Raw genomic sequence first — 19,339 nt, 5'->3', positions numbered from 1 at the left:
AGGTATCCCACTGCATTGTAAATGAATATATATATGGAGTCTTGCTCTGTCGTCCAGCCTGGAGTGAAGTGGCACGATCTCGGCTCACTGCAACCTCCGCCTCCCGGGTTCAAGTGATTCTCCTGTTTCAGACTCCTGAATAGCTGGGATTACAGGAGTGCACCACCACACCTGGCTAATTTTTTTTTTTTTGTATTTTTAGTAAAGACAGGATTTCTCCATGTTGGCTAGGCTGGTCTCGAACTCCTGATCTCAGGTGACCCTCTCTCTTTAGCCTCCCAAAGTGTTGGGATTATAGGTGTGAGCCACCGCGCCTGGCCCAAATAAGAATAATTTTGAATTCATGAATACATAAGATTAAACCATTTGAGAGTAATTAGCAATTTCCAGAATTAATGGATAATGTTCAAATCAATTAAAAATGACTACTGGAAATTGAAAAAAATCCAACAGTTAGTAATACAAAATGATTTATTAGTAAAAAAAGAAGGAGAGGGCATTTGTTCATTACACAAAAAGGTAAAACAATTGAAAGTTTCCTACAAAAATTTAAACTACGAGCATACAAAGTAGGAGTGGCACAATGACCAGGTTTGAGGACTTCATATGAATGCCTAGCATCAGAAAATTGGAAATAGTGACATGTAAACTGTGCTTTGGATATTGTGTTACCAAGTTGCATATTTTGTAGTGTCATCTAAACGTGGTAGAAAAATAGATATACCCGTGCCATGTTCTGAATTACTGTAATTTCTATTAACTATAGCAGATGTCACAGTTTGTTTCCCTCTTATAGAAATCACTGGTGGCGGCTGCTGAGGGGGCAAAGTCCACACAGTCTGTGCTCGGGTAGAAGTACTCTGCCGCCTGGAGAGCATCCAAGTCCTCTGCCTCACATGATGCGCAGTAGCAGATGGAGGCGGTGGCCGAGGAGAAGCAGCTGTACTGGGCGTGTGAGGGCAAGTGGTGGTAGGAATGGTCTTCTGGGGGGTAGCCACAAGTTCTGGTGTCCAGAGAAGCAGGGGAATTGTAATTCTCTGGAGCATATGAATGCAGCTGAGCTGGTGAGTAACTGTAGTCTAAGGAGCCAGAGAAAGTGGAGGAATTTGAAGGTGATCCCGGGATCTAGAGAAATGACAACCAAGAAACAAAGAGCATAATAACTTAGACAGGATCAAAAGAACTGAACAGTGTGGGTTTACCAACAAAGAGTGAGAAAATGAGGGGTAAAAAACCAAACCAAACCAAACAACACCCAACCCAAGTCTGCAGAAGTAATTTTATTTGCTGACTACACAATTTCATGACACCACAATCTATAGTTACCTATTTCTTTGCCAATAATAAATTGCCTTGCTTCGCTGGCTTCCTTTGTTATAATTCTACTTTAGAGGGTGCTCTGTTCTGAAACCACAAAATCCCACTGTGCTTCAAGTCACCTGCACATCAAATCCTGCTGTAGGCCACAGTCTAAGCTGCAGGTGGCACCCTGGATGTTTCTCTTTACCCTCACCATGGAGAATCAGGTGATCATGCAAAGGCATAACTTGGATCCTCAAGGATCTTGGAGTATCCCCGGGACATGCCAAGATGAGTCACTACCTGTCCCGCCCCTAAAGTCTTGTTCCCTGGAATGAGAGCTACTGTCTGTTTTCTCTTAAGCAATTCTACAATTGTTACTGAGAAAACTTAACTTGGAGGCTGGGACAGAACTGGCACACTGGGGCCCCATATTTTCCCCATGACAATGTGCATATTCTGCAGAGTTAATTTCCTATCCCCTCTGAAATTTAGTCTGATGCCCACACAGACTTTTGACAACCCAAAAGCAAAAAGTATTTACATTCCTTAAAAAAGAAAACCTTATAACTTAAGGTTTACAAAAAAAACCTGCGAGTCTCTAAAAGACAACTAAAATAACTAGTTTCCACTAATAGAAACCTTACTTCATTTTGCAGGATAACACATTTTCAAACATTTGAGATCCACCAAGAACAACCAATTTAATTTTTTTCAAAGATTACGGCTTCATTTTTACTAACCATCTCAGACCCAAATGAGTTATTGTGCTTATAGCAGACTAAAACAATCAGTTAGTAGAGCCAGTTCAATGACAAAACAAAGCAAAACCTCCTCCTAACGAAATGAAGTTTGGTACCATATATACACAGCCTTAATTCCATTTCCAAGAACTCAAAATTCCATCAAAAAATCCAAGAGCCATTGTTTAAACCACTGACTTCCAATTAGTAGGTGTCTTGACTTTACAGTTTAAAAACCATTAAATGAATATTGCCAGGAACCTCTTTTTATTGCTACACACCAACTTACTTGGTGGTCTAAAAATCTAAATCTTGGGAAATCGGAATGATGTGTGTATCCAAAGGTTTATGCCCTGCAGTGTGTGGCTACTTCTATACATTGACTTTTAAATTCTTCTCTGCCTGCTTCCTTGGATGATTTCCTTGCTGATAGTTTTTGTATGATTTCCCATGAGGTGGTGCAAACTCATAAAGCACTATTACCCCATAGTTAGCGACTATCAGGTATATAAAGAACTGAGATAAATTACCAGGCTCTGGTTAAAGCAGAAAGGGGTGGCCTGGAAGCTGTCTGGGAAATGGTGTGGAGCACTTTGTGTGGAATTGAGCAAAGGCTCCGGGTGCATCTCTGTCTGAAGGTAGGAATCAAAGATCTGGTCGAGGCAGCTTGAGTTTTCTTCACATGAAACACAACTGGAAAATTCTCCCCGTTGAAAATAAGTGGGCGTGGAAGAAATTGGTTCAGGCTCAAAATACAGTCCTAGAAGAGAAAGGAAAAAGACAGGTTTTTGCATAAAAATTGCAAAACACAGATTTGAATGGAGATCTATACTCTGAATATTTACTATGTCTAGGGGGAAAAGGGCTTAACAAGGCCAGAAAAGTAAACAGGAATGCATTTTTGACTTTTTAGTTGTCCTAGCTAATTCAAGCTCTAGGGAAATGAATGTGGTTAATAATGGGGAAATTGGCTGTAAAAGTGGTTAGGGCAAAAATAAAAGGATGGTGACCCAATCTGTGTCCAAGTGTCACAGTCAAAGAATGGCTCAAGCTTCCCCTTCCTTGGACTGTAAAACCGTGGACATCCAGCCCCTACCGGCAGTTCACGTAAACCTCTCGGAAGTAACTGACAGAGTTGTTGAGGCTTTGAGAAAACTTCTGATGCTGTGGGAAATAATTCTCTTGTCTTAGGGTGATTGTTTTTCTGAACTTTTCACTCTTACTCAGTAACTTAAGTTTGGAGGAGAGAATTTTGAGAAGTGATTTAAATGATAATGCAAATGATAATCATGGAAACCAGGAGCATAGAGTACCAATTAGCACTACTGGCTTGAAATTACAAAAAGCAAAAATGTTTTCTCAGTGGACACGCTAACATCATAATGTGATCAAAGTAAGTTGTTAAATGTCAAACAAGAATAATCAGCAAACATTACTCCTTTTCCATTTTATTATTAATAGGCCCAATTTGTGATAATTATCTATAAATGCTGGAAGAAGAGAGGATTAGAGTGTTCTCATCAAAGGGACTAAAGGACACTGGGTTCTTCTTGAGGTCTCAAGTTCTTTAGAGTGAAGCTACAGTGACACATTTAGTGGGGAGCGGCCATAGGCAGAGGTTTCCTTGTATACGACCTCCTTAAACTCTTAGCTGTTGAGTAGCAGAGGTAGGAGTGTTTATGTAATTGAGTTATTCTTATTGGGCTGAGAAAACCTACACTTGTTTGAACTGCTTTCTGGGAAGAGAGAAGGGGAGGGAAGCCCCTGTCGGCTGGAAACTAAAGGAACAGAGCAAAGGCATTATTTGAGTGCCTCGGGATGTTCTGTATTCCATCTAACAGTGCACTAAAAAAAGATAAGTTCCTGAGAACAATTCTGATTTTGTAGTTCAGTTTAGTTACTTGGCGATGAGGAACTGGAATAAATGTGAAGAACAAACTCTTGGGACAACATAGCAGAGAGTAGAGAGTTCAGAAATGAAGACAACATTTGCGCTTGTTTTCTTGCTGGGCTTGCATGTGGAGTGACTATGGCCTTTTTCACCTTCTGATTGGTTGGATTCCAATTAAATAGTGGTGCCTATCTTAACCCCTGAATCAAGCACTGAAAGACTTTCGAGATGGACTTTTGAAAGAGTGTTTGAGGGAACTGTAATACTGGCTGTACTGACCTGCAGAAGATGGTGCAACTGGATCTGAAAGGTGGACACTGCTGCCTCCGGACCGCTGTCAAAGCAAGAATATCAAGCAGGCTGAAAGAAAAGTTCTAAAGGGAAAGCTAAGACATTTTGATGAGAACTATGTTTCTTTCTGCTATAAGGTAAGCCAGATTCTTCCTTCTCAGAAAAAGTTGCCTTTTTAAATACAACCAATGTTATGTTTTATTTAGATTCAATATTTATGTTTGCTTGTTTGGGGAGTTTTTCCCTGATATCAGATTCTTCAACTTAAATTTTAAAAGTGATTGATTTTGACCAAAAAATTAATGTAAATAATTTTATGTGGCAAAAATGTAACAGTTTGGGAAAATGCAGCAAAAGCCTTCCTATTAAACTATTCGATTTAAAATTAATAAAGACTAACATTTATTTAATCCCAACTGTCTATGGCTTAGTCAATTATTTTTCTCAACATTTCCGTATATCATCTGGCTACTTAGCCTTAGGGATTCGTTTCCCCAAAGAACACAATTCCTAATTTTGTTCATCTTGAGTAGCTAAAAATATTCACATGTTCTTAGTATACATGAAACATTAAAATAGAAAATATTTTCTTAAAGCTGTAGTTGGTGAGTTGGAACCTACTTACATTCTAGTTAATGGTCAGGAATCATTCCAGTACTTTGTATGTTTTGTACTATTTTCTATAAAAGTTGCTTTTATTTAAACTACTGTATTTAAATACTTGAAAGTTTATAAGACTGCTCTTTTTCACTATGTAGAGTAAAGCAGCCTGCATTTTTCAGTTGAACTGATAATTATACTGAGTAATTTAGGTTTTTTTTTTTTTTTTTTTTTTTTAAATTTCAGGTGGTGGCTTTAAAGTTTAAAGGGACCTGCGTTGCTCTGTGATTCTGTGCTGGGAAGCCGAGCTCACCACACCTCTTTTGGGTTACAGGGGATACTCACTCCCATACCGTGAGCCACAGGGAGAGCTGTGCAGGCAGCCACTGCTGAAACAGGAGGCAGCATTAATTTTGAAAATGATCTGTGCTGTAATGTCATGAACCAGGAAGCTGGAATCCTTTACCAGCTCTTTATGCAAATATTTGGCTGCAGCTTGAGCTGAAGGACTTGGAAGGAGTGGGTATTAAAAAATCTGCCTCATTGTAGAGCTTTCCTTAACCCCATTTCTCCCACTGATTGGCCTGTTTGTCTGCCTCCTCCCCATGTTATCTCCCTGAGGTGTGTTTACAATATCCTACTTGATATTATCTTTTGAGTCATGGGTTCACTTTCTACTTTGCTCCAAGAATACAAAGAAAGGCAACTCTGTCTTAGATTTCAAACAGCACAAAAATTCACAATCTACAATTTATAAAAACACATCAAGACTGTTTAAAAAATTAATGATTTAAAAAAAGAAAGGTAAATGATATCTTTTGATAACGACTAACTCAAGTTTCCTTTTACCCCGAAGGCAAGTGTTTGTGTGTCTGTGTGTGTGTGCACATGCACATGTTTGCAAATTGATCTGGCTGAAATAAGTTTTTTAAAATCAAGTGTTCCAATCCGGCATATACACAGTTTCTTCTGGCACTGCTTGAAGAATATTTGAGTTCTTTACTGAGTATCTGTCTCAACCTATAACTTCCATTCATGATTGCCTTCTTAAAATTTCAAATTGTGGATACTACTCTGACTTTGTAACAAATTAAGATAGATTTCTTGCTGCTTTGTAGTATTTGATATAATTAACTCTTTCCTTGGCTTAAAGTTTCCCAGAAGCATCCTTCAACAAATGAACAAACTGGGGATCATCTCTGTTATACCAGAAAGGCCTACACTAAGGAGCAGGCATACATCATCCCCTGGTATCTGCTACCCTTGCCTACTAAGTACGCTCTCACAGCTGCCTTAGAATCCCAGATCCTTCCGATGGCTTCCAGTGAGGGATTTTACATCTGGCTGTTGTAATTAAATTATATGAGTGTTACTCCTACTTGCTTGGGTGGGCATGGGCTGATGCAGTTTTCTGGGAAGCAAAGGAGAGCAGGCTTTACTCTGCTGTTCCTATAAGACACTGGTTCAGAAGTCCTGCTTTATTTCTCAGGAGGGAATTCAGAAAAATTTAAATAAGTCAAACTACTCCGGGAAACAGAAACTGGTCAGATACACAAGTGAAATGTCTTACCCTTCCTTGAGCTCCTGTAGTGAGCTAGGAAGGGAATAGTGGCCAGACCCATCTGTAAGGGCCCAGCAGCAAGTGCCACACTCACAAGGGGCTTTCCAGGTGCAGCTGAGCAGAACTCTACCAAGTAGCAAAGCTCCTTAAGGAAATATTACATTTTAGAGCAGAACTCTACCAAGTACCAAAGCTCCTTAGGGAAACATTACATTTTATTATGAATGTCTTGATGACGTTTTTCTCCAGAAGCATTTTCCAGTTCCCTTGCACCTGGTTTTATTAATTATATAACCATCTCTGAACTGAAGGGGTTGAGGCTATCAGACTCCCGCTTAGTATGGTCAGATCTGCAGAATGATGAATTTAGAGAGTAAAGAGCCAATGGAAGGGATTTTATATTACACTAAGAATAAGACCTTAGTCCTACTTTTAGCGTCGCCACGAGCAACTTCAAGGTTTTTAATTTTACCTGTAATCGAAGGACGGATCTCTGATCTACTTACCTCTGCTGGTTGTTATAAAAACTAAATGAAATAGTGGCTGTGCAAAAGTGCTTTAAAAGAAGAACCACTGTGAAGTCCTCTAGAAACGTAAGGGAGTGTTAATGTGTTACCTGAAATTCTGCACATGGAGGTCCTAGCTTTTCCAGCTGCATGTGCTGTATATGCCAAATTGCAGCTGGCTCACATCTGAACTCTAAACTCTGAGCAAAGGGTGTGAATGAACATTACCAAAGAGCTGGCTTTCAATCCTTGGTTGGAATTTTATTTTAGTTGCTTTCCCCAAATAATATTATTATTTCTGAAATAATGACCACTAACATTTATTGAGCACTCACTATGTGGAAAGCATTCTTCTAAGGGCTTTGTTTGCAATAACTCGATTAACCCTCACAAAATCCTATCATCCCCAATTTGAAGACGAATAAACAGAGGCAAGAGAGACTGGGTAATTTGCTTGAGGATATACACCATGGAGGAGCTGAGACCTGAGCCCAGTCCATCTGGTTCTGGAAACTGTGTTTACCTCCCCTACATCATTTGCCCCCTCCCATTTCATGAAGTCCAACTGTCAAAGGCCTATTTCACGAAGTCATGCATTGCACATGAACAGCATCAGGCACAAAAACTGTTGTGGGGCCGAGACCAGTGGGCTGGAGAAGGACCAATCCTAACAGGCAATACGAGCCCCAGCTGTCAGATCCTACGTTCACACCCAAACCAACCCCCAAGCAATTGTATGATGGAGGCTTTTTAGGGATGAGCTGCCCTCTCTTGGGCAATAATCCCACCTAGTTTATTTGGTTCTGCTGCTACCCTGAGTGCCTTTGGCAGTACTTACTGCCAAAGGATACACCAAAGGATGGTGTATAAAGTGTCAGTTCATAACTGAGCAGTCATTGCTCAGTTCAGTTTTGTAATAACCTGGAACTGCTTAAGGTGTTGATACATTTTAAGGAAGTGGTCCTGTACTCCAGCTGTCTTTTCTGCAGAGACAGGGCCCTTTTCTGCTAGATACTTTGGGTGACTGATGATTTACAGATAAATGATCTCAGAGGGTGAGTTCCAGAGCAATGAGGAGGGAAGGGAGGATGTTCCACACAGTTGCTATCCTGGAAGGGGCCCCTAAAATGAAGTGAATTTCTGGGAGAGATTTTCTACGGGTCTGCAAGGGCTGTACATTCACATACACTGTCTTCCTAACAAAATGATGTCTACTTACCTGCTGGCCGCTCCTCCCCCTGCAGAGGACCAACACACTTTTTATACTTTACTTTCATCCATGGGGGATGGATGGGCTCCCCCAAATCCTGAGACCCACAACATGCCCCAGCTGTCCTCTGTAGCTTTCCGATTGGGATGCATCTGGCTACAGAAGTCATAGGAACAGCAGAGAAAGGCCAGGTCTGGGGATGGTGAGTGCGTGGGACCTTGGGTGGCCTCCACACCTTGCAGACACAGGGTTGAAACAGGCCTGGCATGGGCTGCTGAGTGAGGCAAGGGCTTATGCTTACGGTTCCCCTGGAGGCCGCCTGGTGTGCCCGTCTTTGCTGCAGCAGCTCCTTCACTGTGATCTTCACTCGGACACCTTGGTACACCTTCGGTTTTTCTGGAGAAAGGCAACTGAGTCAATGGTCGAGTCCAAGGTCTGGGTGCCAGGGTGCAGAGTGGGGGACCCTTTTATAGGCGATGGCACCCAAAGTCAAGTTTCTAAGTTCGGAGAACACACACACAAAATGTCAAAGGATGCTAAAAACCCAAACATCTCAAACTCGAAAGAATGAAGAGTGGCTGAACAGGTTTCAGGGCCCCACTGGGAACAGAACCCATGGAAATTTGTGAGGCCACCCACCCCTGGCTGGGCCTCAGTCCTAGGCCAATAGCATACAGGTTTTTCTGCTCTGGAATGTGGAGACCAGTGCAGTGGAGCCCACCACTCTGGCTAGGTCGGGGGAACTTAGGCTTTCAGACCGAGCCCGCTGAGAGAGTGTATTATGGACCTGGGGAGGGGCCAGGCCTGGGGCAGGGGGCTTTCTCTGATTATGGCGTCTGATGTAGCCTTCCCCACTGTGCTGTTCCCACTAGCGTGGAAGTCCCGAGTCCCCTCCTTCTCCACCTGGCCAGGTATGGCTTCTGTACAGTCTCCGACCTCTGTGTGCCCTTGGTCTGGAAGCCAGCCCTGGAGCAAGCGGTGAGGTTTGGCCAGCCCAGTCCTGGGCCGGCGAGGGACCTACCAGACTGACCCTAGTAAAGGGGCCAGGCCCGAGGAACTCCCTCCCTCTCTCCCTTCTGTCTTTTCCTTCTGCGCGCTCTCCCTCTCCCCTTTTCTCCGCCTTTTTCGCGCTCCATCTTGCCTCCCTCCCTCCTTCGCCCCCGCTCGTGCTCTCCCCTTCTTCCCTTCTCTCCCCACCCCCTCCCTTTCTGTGGCAGGCGTTTCTCTGAGGCGCACTGAGGCTCCGGGGCGAGTCAGCGCAGCGCGAGCTGGGAAAAGCCGTCCGGGGCTGCCGATGACCCTGCACTCCGCCGGGAGGCCACCCTTCGCTAGGGGTCGCCCCGGGGCTGGCGGGGCCCGGTCGGACTGCCCCAGCTTGCGGGAGCTGGCGGGCGCGCGCCAGAGGGGCTCGCTGGGAGGGAACCCTGCGCGCCGGGTGCAAGGGCAGCCTCGGCCCAGCGTCCCGAAGAGCCGCAGTGAGTAGGTTTGGGACCAGCTGTTAGGCCAAGCCGGCCGGGCGAGCTTTCAAGGTGGAGGTGGCCGCAGGAGTCCTGGGTGGCTCCGGCCCTGACCACGACCCTGCAGTGAGCGTCCAGGAATCCGCGGGGAGCAGCTGGGTGCGGCGGCCGAGGGTGGTCGCGCGTTCAACCTGGGCGCCTGGCGATAGTGCCAGGATGCCAGCGCCTCGCCTGGTCACTGCGGGGACCGCAGCTGGACAGCAGGGTTCCCCCTCAAGCCGGATTCCAGGAGCTAGGGTCTCCCTAGGAAAGGGGATTGCGCTCTTCCTAGCCTGGACCCAGGGAATCCCGTGCCCAGCCCGCAGGGCCCAAGCGCCGCGCTCTCTCCGCGCTCCAGCCTACAGCAGCCCCACCACCCCGTTCCTCGATCGGCTCCGGACTCCGCGGGCGGGCGCCCCTCGGGTCGGCGCAGGGACCGCCACTGCTAGGCTCGTTGCAGCCGGCGCGCTCTATCCCCGTCCCAGGTTCACTGTGAGCCTCTAGCTCCCCCCGTCGCCGCTTCTGGGCGCGCAGAGTCCGCGCCGCGATGTCCTAGGACACAACAGTGGATACGTGGTAGGGCGGGCGGGGGCCTGGGGTACGCGGACGTCCGGAGCGGTCAACTCGGCCTCTGGGCCTCTACCCTCTGGGACAGGCGCTGAGTGGGAACAGCCACAGCGTGGCCCGCGCCCTCTCCGGATCCCTGGCCTTTACTCGCATGCCTTGACTTTGTGCCTCTCTGTTCTATGTAGGAAAAGCTGTGGAAACACACCCGGATTGAAATGCCCCTGACCCGCCTGACCCGACCCCAGGAGAAGCAGCCGAGTTACCCGACATCGTGGTCAGCAGGAGCTGGGTCGGTGGCTGGATGCTGCAGCTGCAGGGACTCACCGCCTGGGAGGGCTCCTGGGCAGGGAGAGAAGCAGGGATGCAACATTTTTAAAGTTTCACAAAGCATCTGGCTGCACCCAGGTCCCTGGAGCAGGAGACAAACAGAATTAATGTTTTATACCTTCGGGTATAGGTTTGAGTTTTTTCCCCCTCATGCCAAGTATTTAAAACCTCTAGAAACCCATGATTTGACAATCAATGATTGCGCGATACTTTCAATTTGAATATTCAAAGGCTTAACAAAATGGACTATCTTCTGCAGAAATCCTGCTCACAGGCACCCCACAGAGAGTCCAGAGAAACAGGGAATGAGACCCCTTTGGGTCCTGGCCCTTCCTTTTATTACATTTTGAGCATTTTGTCCTCCTTCCCACAGATAGAGCAGATGTCCTCAAAGATGCTCTGTATTTCAGCCTTCAGGGCAGCTAGGGAGCCATGAATGACTTAGGCTGCCCTCGCCATGAAAACCAGAGCCAGACTGGCTGACCAGACTGATTCCCGCATCCCCCATCTGTGTTTTGAGGGAAAATCTCAGGTTTTGGGGAGTGAACATGGCAGCTAGTGGGTGTGGCACAGCAAGAAGTTGCTCTGGGCCCAGGTGGGAGGCCAGCGGCCTAGCAGAGGCCTTCGCTCTGCATCTCCTATTTTTCTGACTCCTCCTGGCTACCGGTGGGCTTCCCTACCCCTTTCATCCCGCTCTTTCTGGGCCGGACAGTCTGGGGTTTCAGCTCAGAATGACTGCCCATTAAGACCCTTTGCTCCTCCCCACAGAGCTGGGGATGCCAGGAGCCTCGTCCTTTGGAGACTTTGTGACTCTGGGTTTCACCACTGCACTGTGAAGTGCCCTGTTTGCTTTCTCTCCCTCTAGAGCCACCCCTGCTTTTTTGCTGTGGGAGCACATGTTAGGAAACAGTGACAGGTTTGGCTCCTGCTCATTTTAACTGAAAGGATGTGGACTTGGGTTCAAGCCTTCTTCCCTTGGTGTGAGAAGGGGGAGGGACTTGGAATCAAGCTTCCCCTTGGTCCAGGCCCAAGCCCCTCGCTAATGACTTGGGATTCTACTGGGTCGTCTTCTGTGAGTACTTACTGTGCCTCTTCCATGTGATCTGGAAGGTGAGGGGACAGGAATGGTCCACAGAGGGAGAGGGCGCCAGGCCAAGTCCTCTCATAGCCACCCACCCCCTCCACAGAAGGGGACAGCAAGAGAAGACAGAGAGGCACGGTGGGGTTCCCTTTGCAAATAACCAAGATATTTGCAGGATTCCAGACCAGGCCATGGTTTTTAGGCCTCTGCTCTTTGTTCTCTGAGTTCTCAGAAATGCAAAAAGTGTAGTTTAGCCCCAAATGCCTCTAGAAAAAGATTGGGGTGCCCCCAAAAGTGTCAAGTACAGAGGGAAGCACACAGAGCTTAGGGAAAAGACAACTGAGAATGATGAGACTGATAGGAATTGCTTGGCAGCTGAAGCCACATCTCTAGGGGAGAGGAACAGCCCTGGGAACACCTGAGGTGGCACCTGGCAGTAGAGGGCAGGATGGATGTATTGAAATCTGACAGCTTCCGGAGCTTCTTTCTACAAATGCCCCTGAGCCTGTGTCCTTGGTTTCCCTGATGGACCAGACCTGAGGAGAGGAAGGACAGTGGGAATGGAGATAGCACCTCCCCTCCCTGCATACCTTCTTCCCCGCTGTGCCTGGGCATCACCCCCTCTGAAGGAACAGTGAACCAAGCAGCTTGGAATCTAGGGATGGTCTCTTGTCCTCATAGCTTCTTCTATTACTTCTTTTCTTTGCTGCTCTCCTCCTTTTTGTTATGCTCTTATTTTTCGGTTTGCTTTTAAAAATCTTCTTTTTTTGGTTGCATTTTTGTGTATTTCTTTCCGTATTTCTTTGTCTCTCTTCCTGTCGCTGCTTTCTTCCATTTCTTGTCTGCGCTACTGGTTTACTCCCTGGTTTCACGTGTGTCTGTGTTCCCCTGTGCTGCGGTGTCCTCCCAAGGCTTTCAGGCTTCATCTCCTTCCTAACCTCTCCTTTCATGTGGAGATGGACAAGGATGGCAGGAGCATTGAGTGTCTTGGCAACACCATTGAAGATGATGCTGACGATCGGCTACCCTGTGGAGAAGGCAGGCCAGGCTGGGTATGAGTGGAGTTCCTTGGAAGTCAGGAGATCTGTAGGGACAGCAAAGATCTCTTTGTCCCAACCTCCAGCCGCCTGTCTGGGTGCTTCTTTGTTGACCTTGTTTCTGGGATGGCCATCTCAGTACTGTTGCTGGCTAGCAATTTCAGAAAACTGGATTTGTCTAGGCCTGAGCCCTGTTTGAGAAAGAAGCTTCCTTCTGGTTTGTAGCCCAACATTAATGAGTTTTGGCTCCTGTTGTTTCTATAATTACAAAACTCCAGCACAGGTATTTAAGAGCCAAAGGCCATGCTTGTGGAAGTAAGGGAGAATCTTTCTAAATGGATACTGAGAATCCTCCTTACAGATCTGAGTGGATGATCAGGCCCAGAGCAACCCTGAGACCCCAGGTTCCCACAGCATTGGCTGTTCTTCATAGGACACTTCACAGGAGACCCACTATTGTTTACTGGACATCAGGTGCTATATTGTATACCATTTGCATTCCACAGGTGAGGACAGGCTCAGAGGAATACGTGGCATGCCAAGATCATCGAACATATCAGTAGCAGAATTAGGATTCAGACTTTGATAGGTCTAACTCCAAAGCCCTGGCTTTTTTTTTTTTTTTGAGACAGAATCTCAGTCTGTCACCAGGCTGGAGTGCAGTGGCATGATCTCAGCTCACTGCAACTTCTGCCTCCCGGGTTCAAGTGATTCCTCTGCCTCAGCCTCCTGAGTAGCTGGGACTACAGGCGTGTGCCACCACGCTGAGCTAATTTTTGTATTTTTAGTAGAGTGGAGGTTTCACCATGTTGGCCAGGATGGTCTCGATCTCTTGACCTCGTGATCTGCCCGCCTTGGTCTCCCAAAGTACTAGGATTATAGGCGTGAGCCACTGCGCCCGGCCTTTGCTCTTAACTATTGATATTGTCTTCCTGATCTTTCCTACCAGAAGCTTTTAAACTTTTTGGACTTTAACCTACAATAAGAAATCTATTTTACATGTTCATGTGTATCTATAACAACATTTGTATTTCTAAAGCAGACTTTTCATGAAACAATGTGTACCTATGTATGTGAGACAGTCTGATATTTTCTATTCTAGTCCACCTTTTCCATTTCCGTTCTATTTATGGAAAATATATGTTGGTTGGGAGTCACTAAGTTAATTTAATGACCCACTTATAGGCCGTGAGTGAGTGGCATTGGAAAAATACCTGCTTGTAAGATATGTGAACACACGTTTCAAGGTTGTTTGTGCATGTGGAAATATTTTGGGGTGCTATCTGTTTTACCATCAGTTTGTACGAGGAGACTAAGACAGTGTAGCTTGCTGACTTGAGAATGTTCTGTAAGGACTGGAAACTCTAGAACCTTGAAGAAATGCCTGACTGGAGGTGAGGGTAAGCTGTTAATTACACTGATTACAGTTTGTGCCTCTTAGACTGAGAACTCTTCCCTCTTGCTGGGGGCATTGCTACCTCTAGGATGTTTGCCCTGAAGTCCTGGTAGTCTCTTTGGGGTTTTAATAAATGACTGAAAAAATTGTTGTGGAGTTTCAACAGGCATTCATAGGCACCCTCGCTTGGCAATATAACATAAGGTTTTGATGTTTGGGTGTTGGAAGGGATCTTTGAAGTGCTGAGAGGGACTCAGAGTCTTTTTCCAAAATCTCTGCTTGTGTCTGTCCAGCCTCTGGCTCCATTGCTTGGCTGAGATCCTGGCCCATAGTAGAATCTGTGTAGAGGAAATGAGAGCTCACTATTTGTGAGGCAGCCTATTCCACTATTGGACTGCTTTAAATGTAGTGGTCAGTGATTACGCTATAATCCAATCGTGTATTCATTGGGCACCAACTATGTCCTAGGCATAGTATCAAGTACCAGGAGTACAAAAATAAGTAAGCCTTGATTTCTGCTATCAATTATTCTTTTCTCCTACTTCTGTACTACTGCTTTTCTATTGTGAGTTTGTTTAGTTCATTAATTGGTTCATTCATTCATTCAGCAATCATAAACTGATGAGCTACTCTGACCAGGTCCAGTACTAAGCCTGAAGAAGTTATGCCCATCCCATCTCCACCCCAAGCCTTCTCTTTTTGAGATTCCTCATTCAGTTTCTCTATTTCTTCGCATATCACTGTTTTTCAGATCTCTGACTATCCTTGCCATTGACCTCAGAAATCCTGTATTTGACCTTGACCTTCTTATACTCAGTCGGCACCCAAAGTGATGGGAATAGATTAGATTTCTTTTCAAAGTTTTAAACTGAATATTTTGACTGAAAATTTTGGCAGTCTTTTGTATGCAAATGACACTGCAGAGCATTGTTTCCCCCCAACAATGTAGGAGATTTTATTCAACTTAGGCACATGCATATTAAAAGACTTTCAGTATAAGGAAAAGGAATAGTTTATTCCCTCCAAATTTGACTACAGCTCAAAATTGTCTTTATTAATGCAAAGTTCTTTTGTCGCCTTGACTTTAGGACACTGTTACCAAACTTTGTGGGAAATACCAAGTTCCAGAAGATTGAATACATGCAGGAAACAAATGCTTTTTGGGCCCTAGAGTGAACATTTGGTCCATATGAAAATGACCAGGAAGACTACTAGGTGAAGGTTTTTTAATGATTTGTGCTACATTAGTCTCTTCCCATAAGACATATTCAAAGTTTTAACTTTTCCTTAAGAGGCTTCCATGTGGAGCAAGCATTTGATAATTCATCCTTTAACTAAGAAAAACACCATCATACACTGCTTAAAGAATTCCTCTTCTATTACTTAAAATGTTTTTATTGTGCAACATTTAAGGCATACAAAAACATATAAAGAATACCATGATGAAAGTCTATGACTATATTATGAAGCTTAAGAAATAAAACAGTTGAGTCATCTTTCATTTATGACTAAATTAACTTATTAAAACCATTAACACTTTTGGATTATCCCTCTTAAGATATTTTCTTAGGGGGAAGTTTAGCAGGGACATCTATCAATTTCCTAATCCAAAAGAGCTAATTCCTAGATATTGTATGTTTGGTCCACATTTTTTTCCTCTTGTAACTTCTAACATTTTTTACTGTTCTTCTTTTTTTTAAAATTGTACTAATAAAGACATTGCATATTGCAAATCCACATATATAATTTATCAGAGGTTATAATTAGAGGATACTTCTTTTTTTTCTTTTTTGAGACAGAGTCTCACTCTGTCTCCCAGGCTGGAGTGCAGTGGTGCAATGATGGTTCACTGCAGCCTTGACCTTCTGGGCTTGAGCAAACCTCCCGCCTCGGCCTCCCAAAGTGCTGGGATTACAGGCATCATGAACTACCACACCTTGTCAGAGGATACTTCCATATCAAAAATCAAATATAATATAATGTCATCATTTGCAAATAACTATAGAAGATTTTAATGTTTATTTAGCTTGACCTTTGAGGATTCTAGTTCTTGATTTATTTGTCATACTTGTTTTAATCACACCAGGGATAATGATCAAACACTGAATAACTTTTATTTATAAGATTTCTTATAAACAGATCATAGTACATGTATACAGTAAATGAATATATCAACATTTTTTCTGTGCTATTTCAAAGGTTCAGTAATTTTACTTCATAAAGGAATCTAAGAATACTAACCCAGTCATCTTAAATATATTGCCGCTGAAGCCCAATATCCACCTACTGTCTGAATTTGGAGAGAGTATGTCTAATGTTAGATGCTAAACATTGTGAGAATCCTCTCAGACACTGGTTTCAGATAGCTGTCACCCATAGAACTAAGGGCTAGAAAGTTATTCATCTTTATGGTATAATTTTAGTTCAATCTAAGAAAAATTTACTGAGCGTCTACAATGTTCTGGGCCCTGAGCCAGGTGCTGGGACACAGAGGTGAGCCATTCATTAGTCCTCCCCATGAGTCCCTTTAGCTGGAGAACCACTCTTTGTCTAGAGTATGTGATTTTGCACTTAACCTCTCTAGAGTCTATGGTGTGTGAGATGAACAGTGTAACATTGTTTTGCATAGAAAGGATACCGTAGACAAGAACCCAATGATGGAGCCTTAAGTAAAGAGTATAATTTGAGTGTGGTTGGTAGAATCACTATAATGTAATGTGACTTAAACCTTAGACATCAATCATTATTTTGGTACGTTAAATATAACTGATGTTTTATTCCTTATGACTATGCTATTTAGATATTTAGATTAAATATTGAAAAACTGATCACAAAGATACTATAATACTTTTATACATGTGTATACGTATGTATATATGTATGTATGTATGTCAATGTGTATTTTACTATTGGCATTAGTAATTATTTTCCCTTTGTGCAATTTCTTTTAGAGTACTTCTGTCTTCTCCCCCTACCCCAGCAGTACCATGATATTGTATTATTAACTGAGCTATAGCAAGTCATAATGATCACTTGAAATCATTTGTTAAATACATGAGGTAAAGATGTAGTTTTCTTCTCTCCTTTTTTGGGTTTGTATAATATTGTAAGGGGAATGCAAATGCCTTCAACTACATACTGTGTGTGTTTCATGGCATGATTGTCTATATTGCAGCTTTTGCATGGGCAAATTGTATTCGATTTCTTTTTGGCATTATCATCTAGTCAGCTTTCTTTAGTGGTTTGAACTTGACATACCATCTCTGATTACTTTAAATCTTAAATATATCCTGTGTCCTTACAAGACCTGAAAGAGATGGAGTGTTGAACCAGAGTTCTTTAATTTTCTCTGACTTTCTTGGGAAGGTTGTAAGTCAGTGAAGAGCAGGTTTAAGGAAGGAGAGGGAGGGAGGGAGAGAAGAATGCACCTATTTTTGTATGTTGGCATGGTGCATTGTTATGAAAAGGTGTGGTTAGTCCCCACATGTTGTAGAAAATTGGCTGGGTGTGGTGGCTCACACCTGTAATCCCAGCACTTTGGGAGGCCAACATAGGCGGACTACTTGAGGCTAGGAGTTCTAGACCAGCCTGGCCAACATGGTGAAACCCCATCTCTACTAAAAATACAAAAAATAGCCAGGTATGGTGGTACATGCCTGTAATCCCAGCTATTCAGGTGGCTGAAGCAGGAGAATCGCTTGAACCTGGGAGGCGGAGGTTGCAGTGAGCCAAGATTGTGTCACTGGTCTCCACCCTCCAGCCTGGGTGACAGAGTGAGACTGTCTCAAAAAAAAAAAAGAAAGAAAGAAGGAACAAAAGGAAAGAAAACAGAGAGTACTTGAAAGAAAAATGGGATGGGATAAGGAAATAGAATTAATTTTCCTGTCATAATTTTGTAGCTTGATTTCACCTTTTAACAAAGTATTCCTTGAACAATAAAACAGAATCAAATTAAAAAATATATAATACAGAGACACATGTCTAACTAAGCAGAATTCTTAAAGATCATTTATTATTTGGAATTATTAGCACCAGCCCTACTCTCCCGACCCCTTTTAGACTATATAACTGAAGTGGACACTAGCAGGCATACATGGGCCTGGGTGTGTCTCTTTTTTATAAGTTAATTTAGTCAAATGCTATGAAAGGGATTGGAAGTTTTAAGAAGAATGTAAACATCATCATGCTCCTTGTATTTCCCTGTGTTCCAAGGTCTGGTTGTTGAGCTGTCTTTGTCTGAGAGCCAGTGCATCTTCAAGTTGTTAGGAGATGAAGGAACGCATGAACAAGCAAAATATTCAGTGTCATAAATCACATGAAAGTTAAAGTCATGTGGACTCATATTTATGATTTATACATCCATTACCGTGTTATTGATACCCAGTAACAAATGGTAAGCAGTAGAGGACAAATTATTTTAAACTTTATGACACCAATCTAGGAAAATGACTCTGAGACCCTTGTGAAGACCTCTATACCTGCAGAGAGGGCCACATCTCTTCTTTCTGATGCACAGGCCTGCTCTTCAAGTATGAGTAACTGCTGAATGACAGATGGATCTGCCAAACATATTGGGAACCAGGACTGAGGTTGCAGTCATGCTGGATTTAGGAAAGAACAGTTCCTTTCTTGCACAGTGAACGTTGCCACTTTTCACTGAAGAGCAAACCACTAAGCAAAGCAAAGTTCAGGCTGTCCAAAGGAGCTGGTGGAGGGGAAGGAAGTGGGGCAGGGGTCCTGGCAGTGCTGCCCAGGAGCAGAGGGCCCCATGCGTTCACTCTTGATCTGCTCCCTGAAGAATGCTCTGCCTGGAGGGAGCCGAAAGGATTTCTGGTGGCACTCCATAAACTAGAAGAGTGTTTGCTTAACCAGAAAATACCCTGAAGGCCTGGAAAAAAAGGAATATAAACTATTTGCTTGTAAGTGTGAATTAATCCCCTTATTGGAATGTCTGGGCTTCTACCTTGCTGAGGTAGAGTATGGAACAGTCACAGAGGATGTGATGGACATTGTTTCAGGGGCTTTGGGCAACGAGAGGGAAAATGAAGGCCTTGGCCTCCAGAACATGGAGAGAAATGGCATTGGATCAGGAGGGACCAGAGGGTGGAAAAGATGTGAGAATGAAGTGCAGAAAGACAGGTGGTAGGAACCTTGGAAGAAGGGTGCAGGTACAACCCGGGGGGCCTCCACTCATGCATCTGCAAAGTCTCAGTGTATACCCGGCATGTATGATGAGCTTGGCCACAGATAGGCATGCTGGAATTATGCTGGGAACCCAATTAGCAAAGGAACCCACACCAATCAAATGTGGACAGATTCATGCTTCAGATGTCA

The 19,339-nt window shown here is 44.0% G+C and overlaps 1 protein-coding gene across 4 annotated transcripts; it reads right to left on the bottom strand.

Moving 5' to 3' along the window:
- Positions 1-453: 453 nt before the first annotated feature.
- COLCA2 (colorectal cancer associated 2) lies at positions 454-10,464 on the bottom strand. Of its 4 annotated transcripts, XM_023208034.2 has the most exons (6): positions 10,428-10,455; positions 9,005-9,237; positions 8,403-8,497; positions 4,213-4,267; positions 2,573-2,802; positions 565-1,125 (listed from the first exon to the last, which is right to left on the bottom strand). In XM_023208034.2, exons 5-6 carry the CDS (start codon positions 2,666-2,668, stop codon positions 757-759), a joined length of 465 nt encoding a protein of 154 aa, XP_023063802.1. In that variant the 5' UTR covers positions 2,669-2,802; positions 4,213-4,267; positions 8,403-8,497; positions 9,005-9,237; positions 10,428-10,455; the 3' UTR covers positions 565-756. The 4 variants fall into 4 exon arrangements, with proteins under 4 accessions (XP_023063799.1, XP_023063804.1, XP_023063800.1 ...); XM_023208031.2 differs by lacking the exon at positions 9,005-9,237 and having other exon boundaries at positions 454-1,125; positions 10,428-10,464; XM_023208036.2 differs by lacking the exons at positions 9,005-9,237; positions 10,428-10,455 and adding an exon at positions 9,961-10,174 and having other exon boundaries at positions 454-1,125.
- Positions 10,465-19,339: the final 8,875 nt, after the last annotated feature.

This window comes from Piliocolobus tephrosceles, chromosome 13, assembly GCF_002776525.5.
Source record: "Piliocolobus tephrosceles isolate RC106 chromosome 13, ASM277652v3, whole genome shotgun sequence".
Lineage (NCBI taxonomy): Eukaryota > Metazoa > Chordata > Mammalia > Primates > Cercopithecidae > Piliocolobus > Piliocolobus tephrosceles.
This window is presented reverse-complemented; position numbering and strand designations above follow the sequence as displayed.

Coding starts and splice junctions, on each gene's coding strand:
- COLCA2 (XM_023208031.2), bottom strand. Junction 4,268..8,402: donor AGGCGGCCTCCAGGGGAACC/GTAAGCATAAGC, acceptor TTGCTTTGACAG/CGGTCCGGAGGCAGCAGTGT. Junction 2,803..4,212: donor AGTTGCACCATCTTCTGCAG/GTCAGTACAGCC, acceptor TTTCTCTTCTAG/GACTGTATTTTGAGCCTGAA.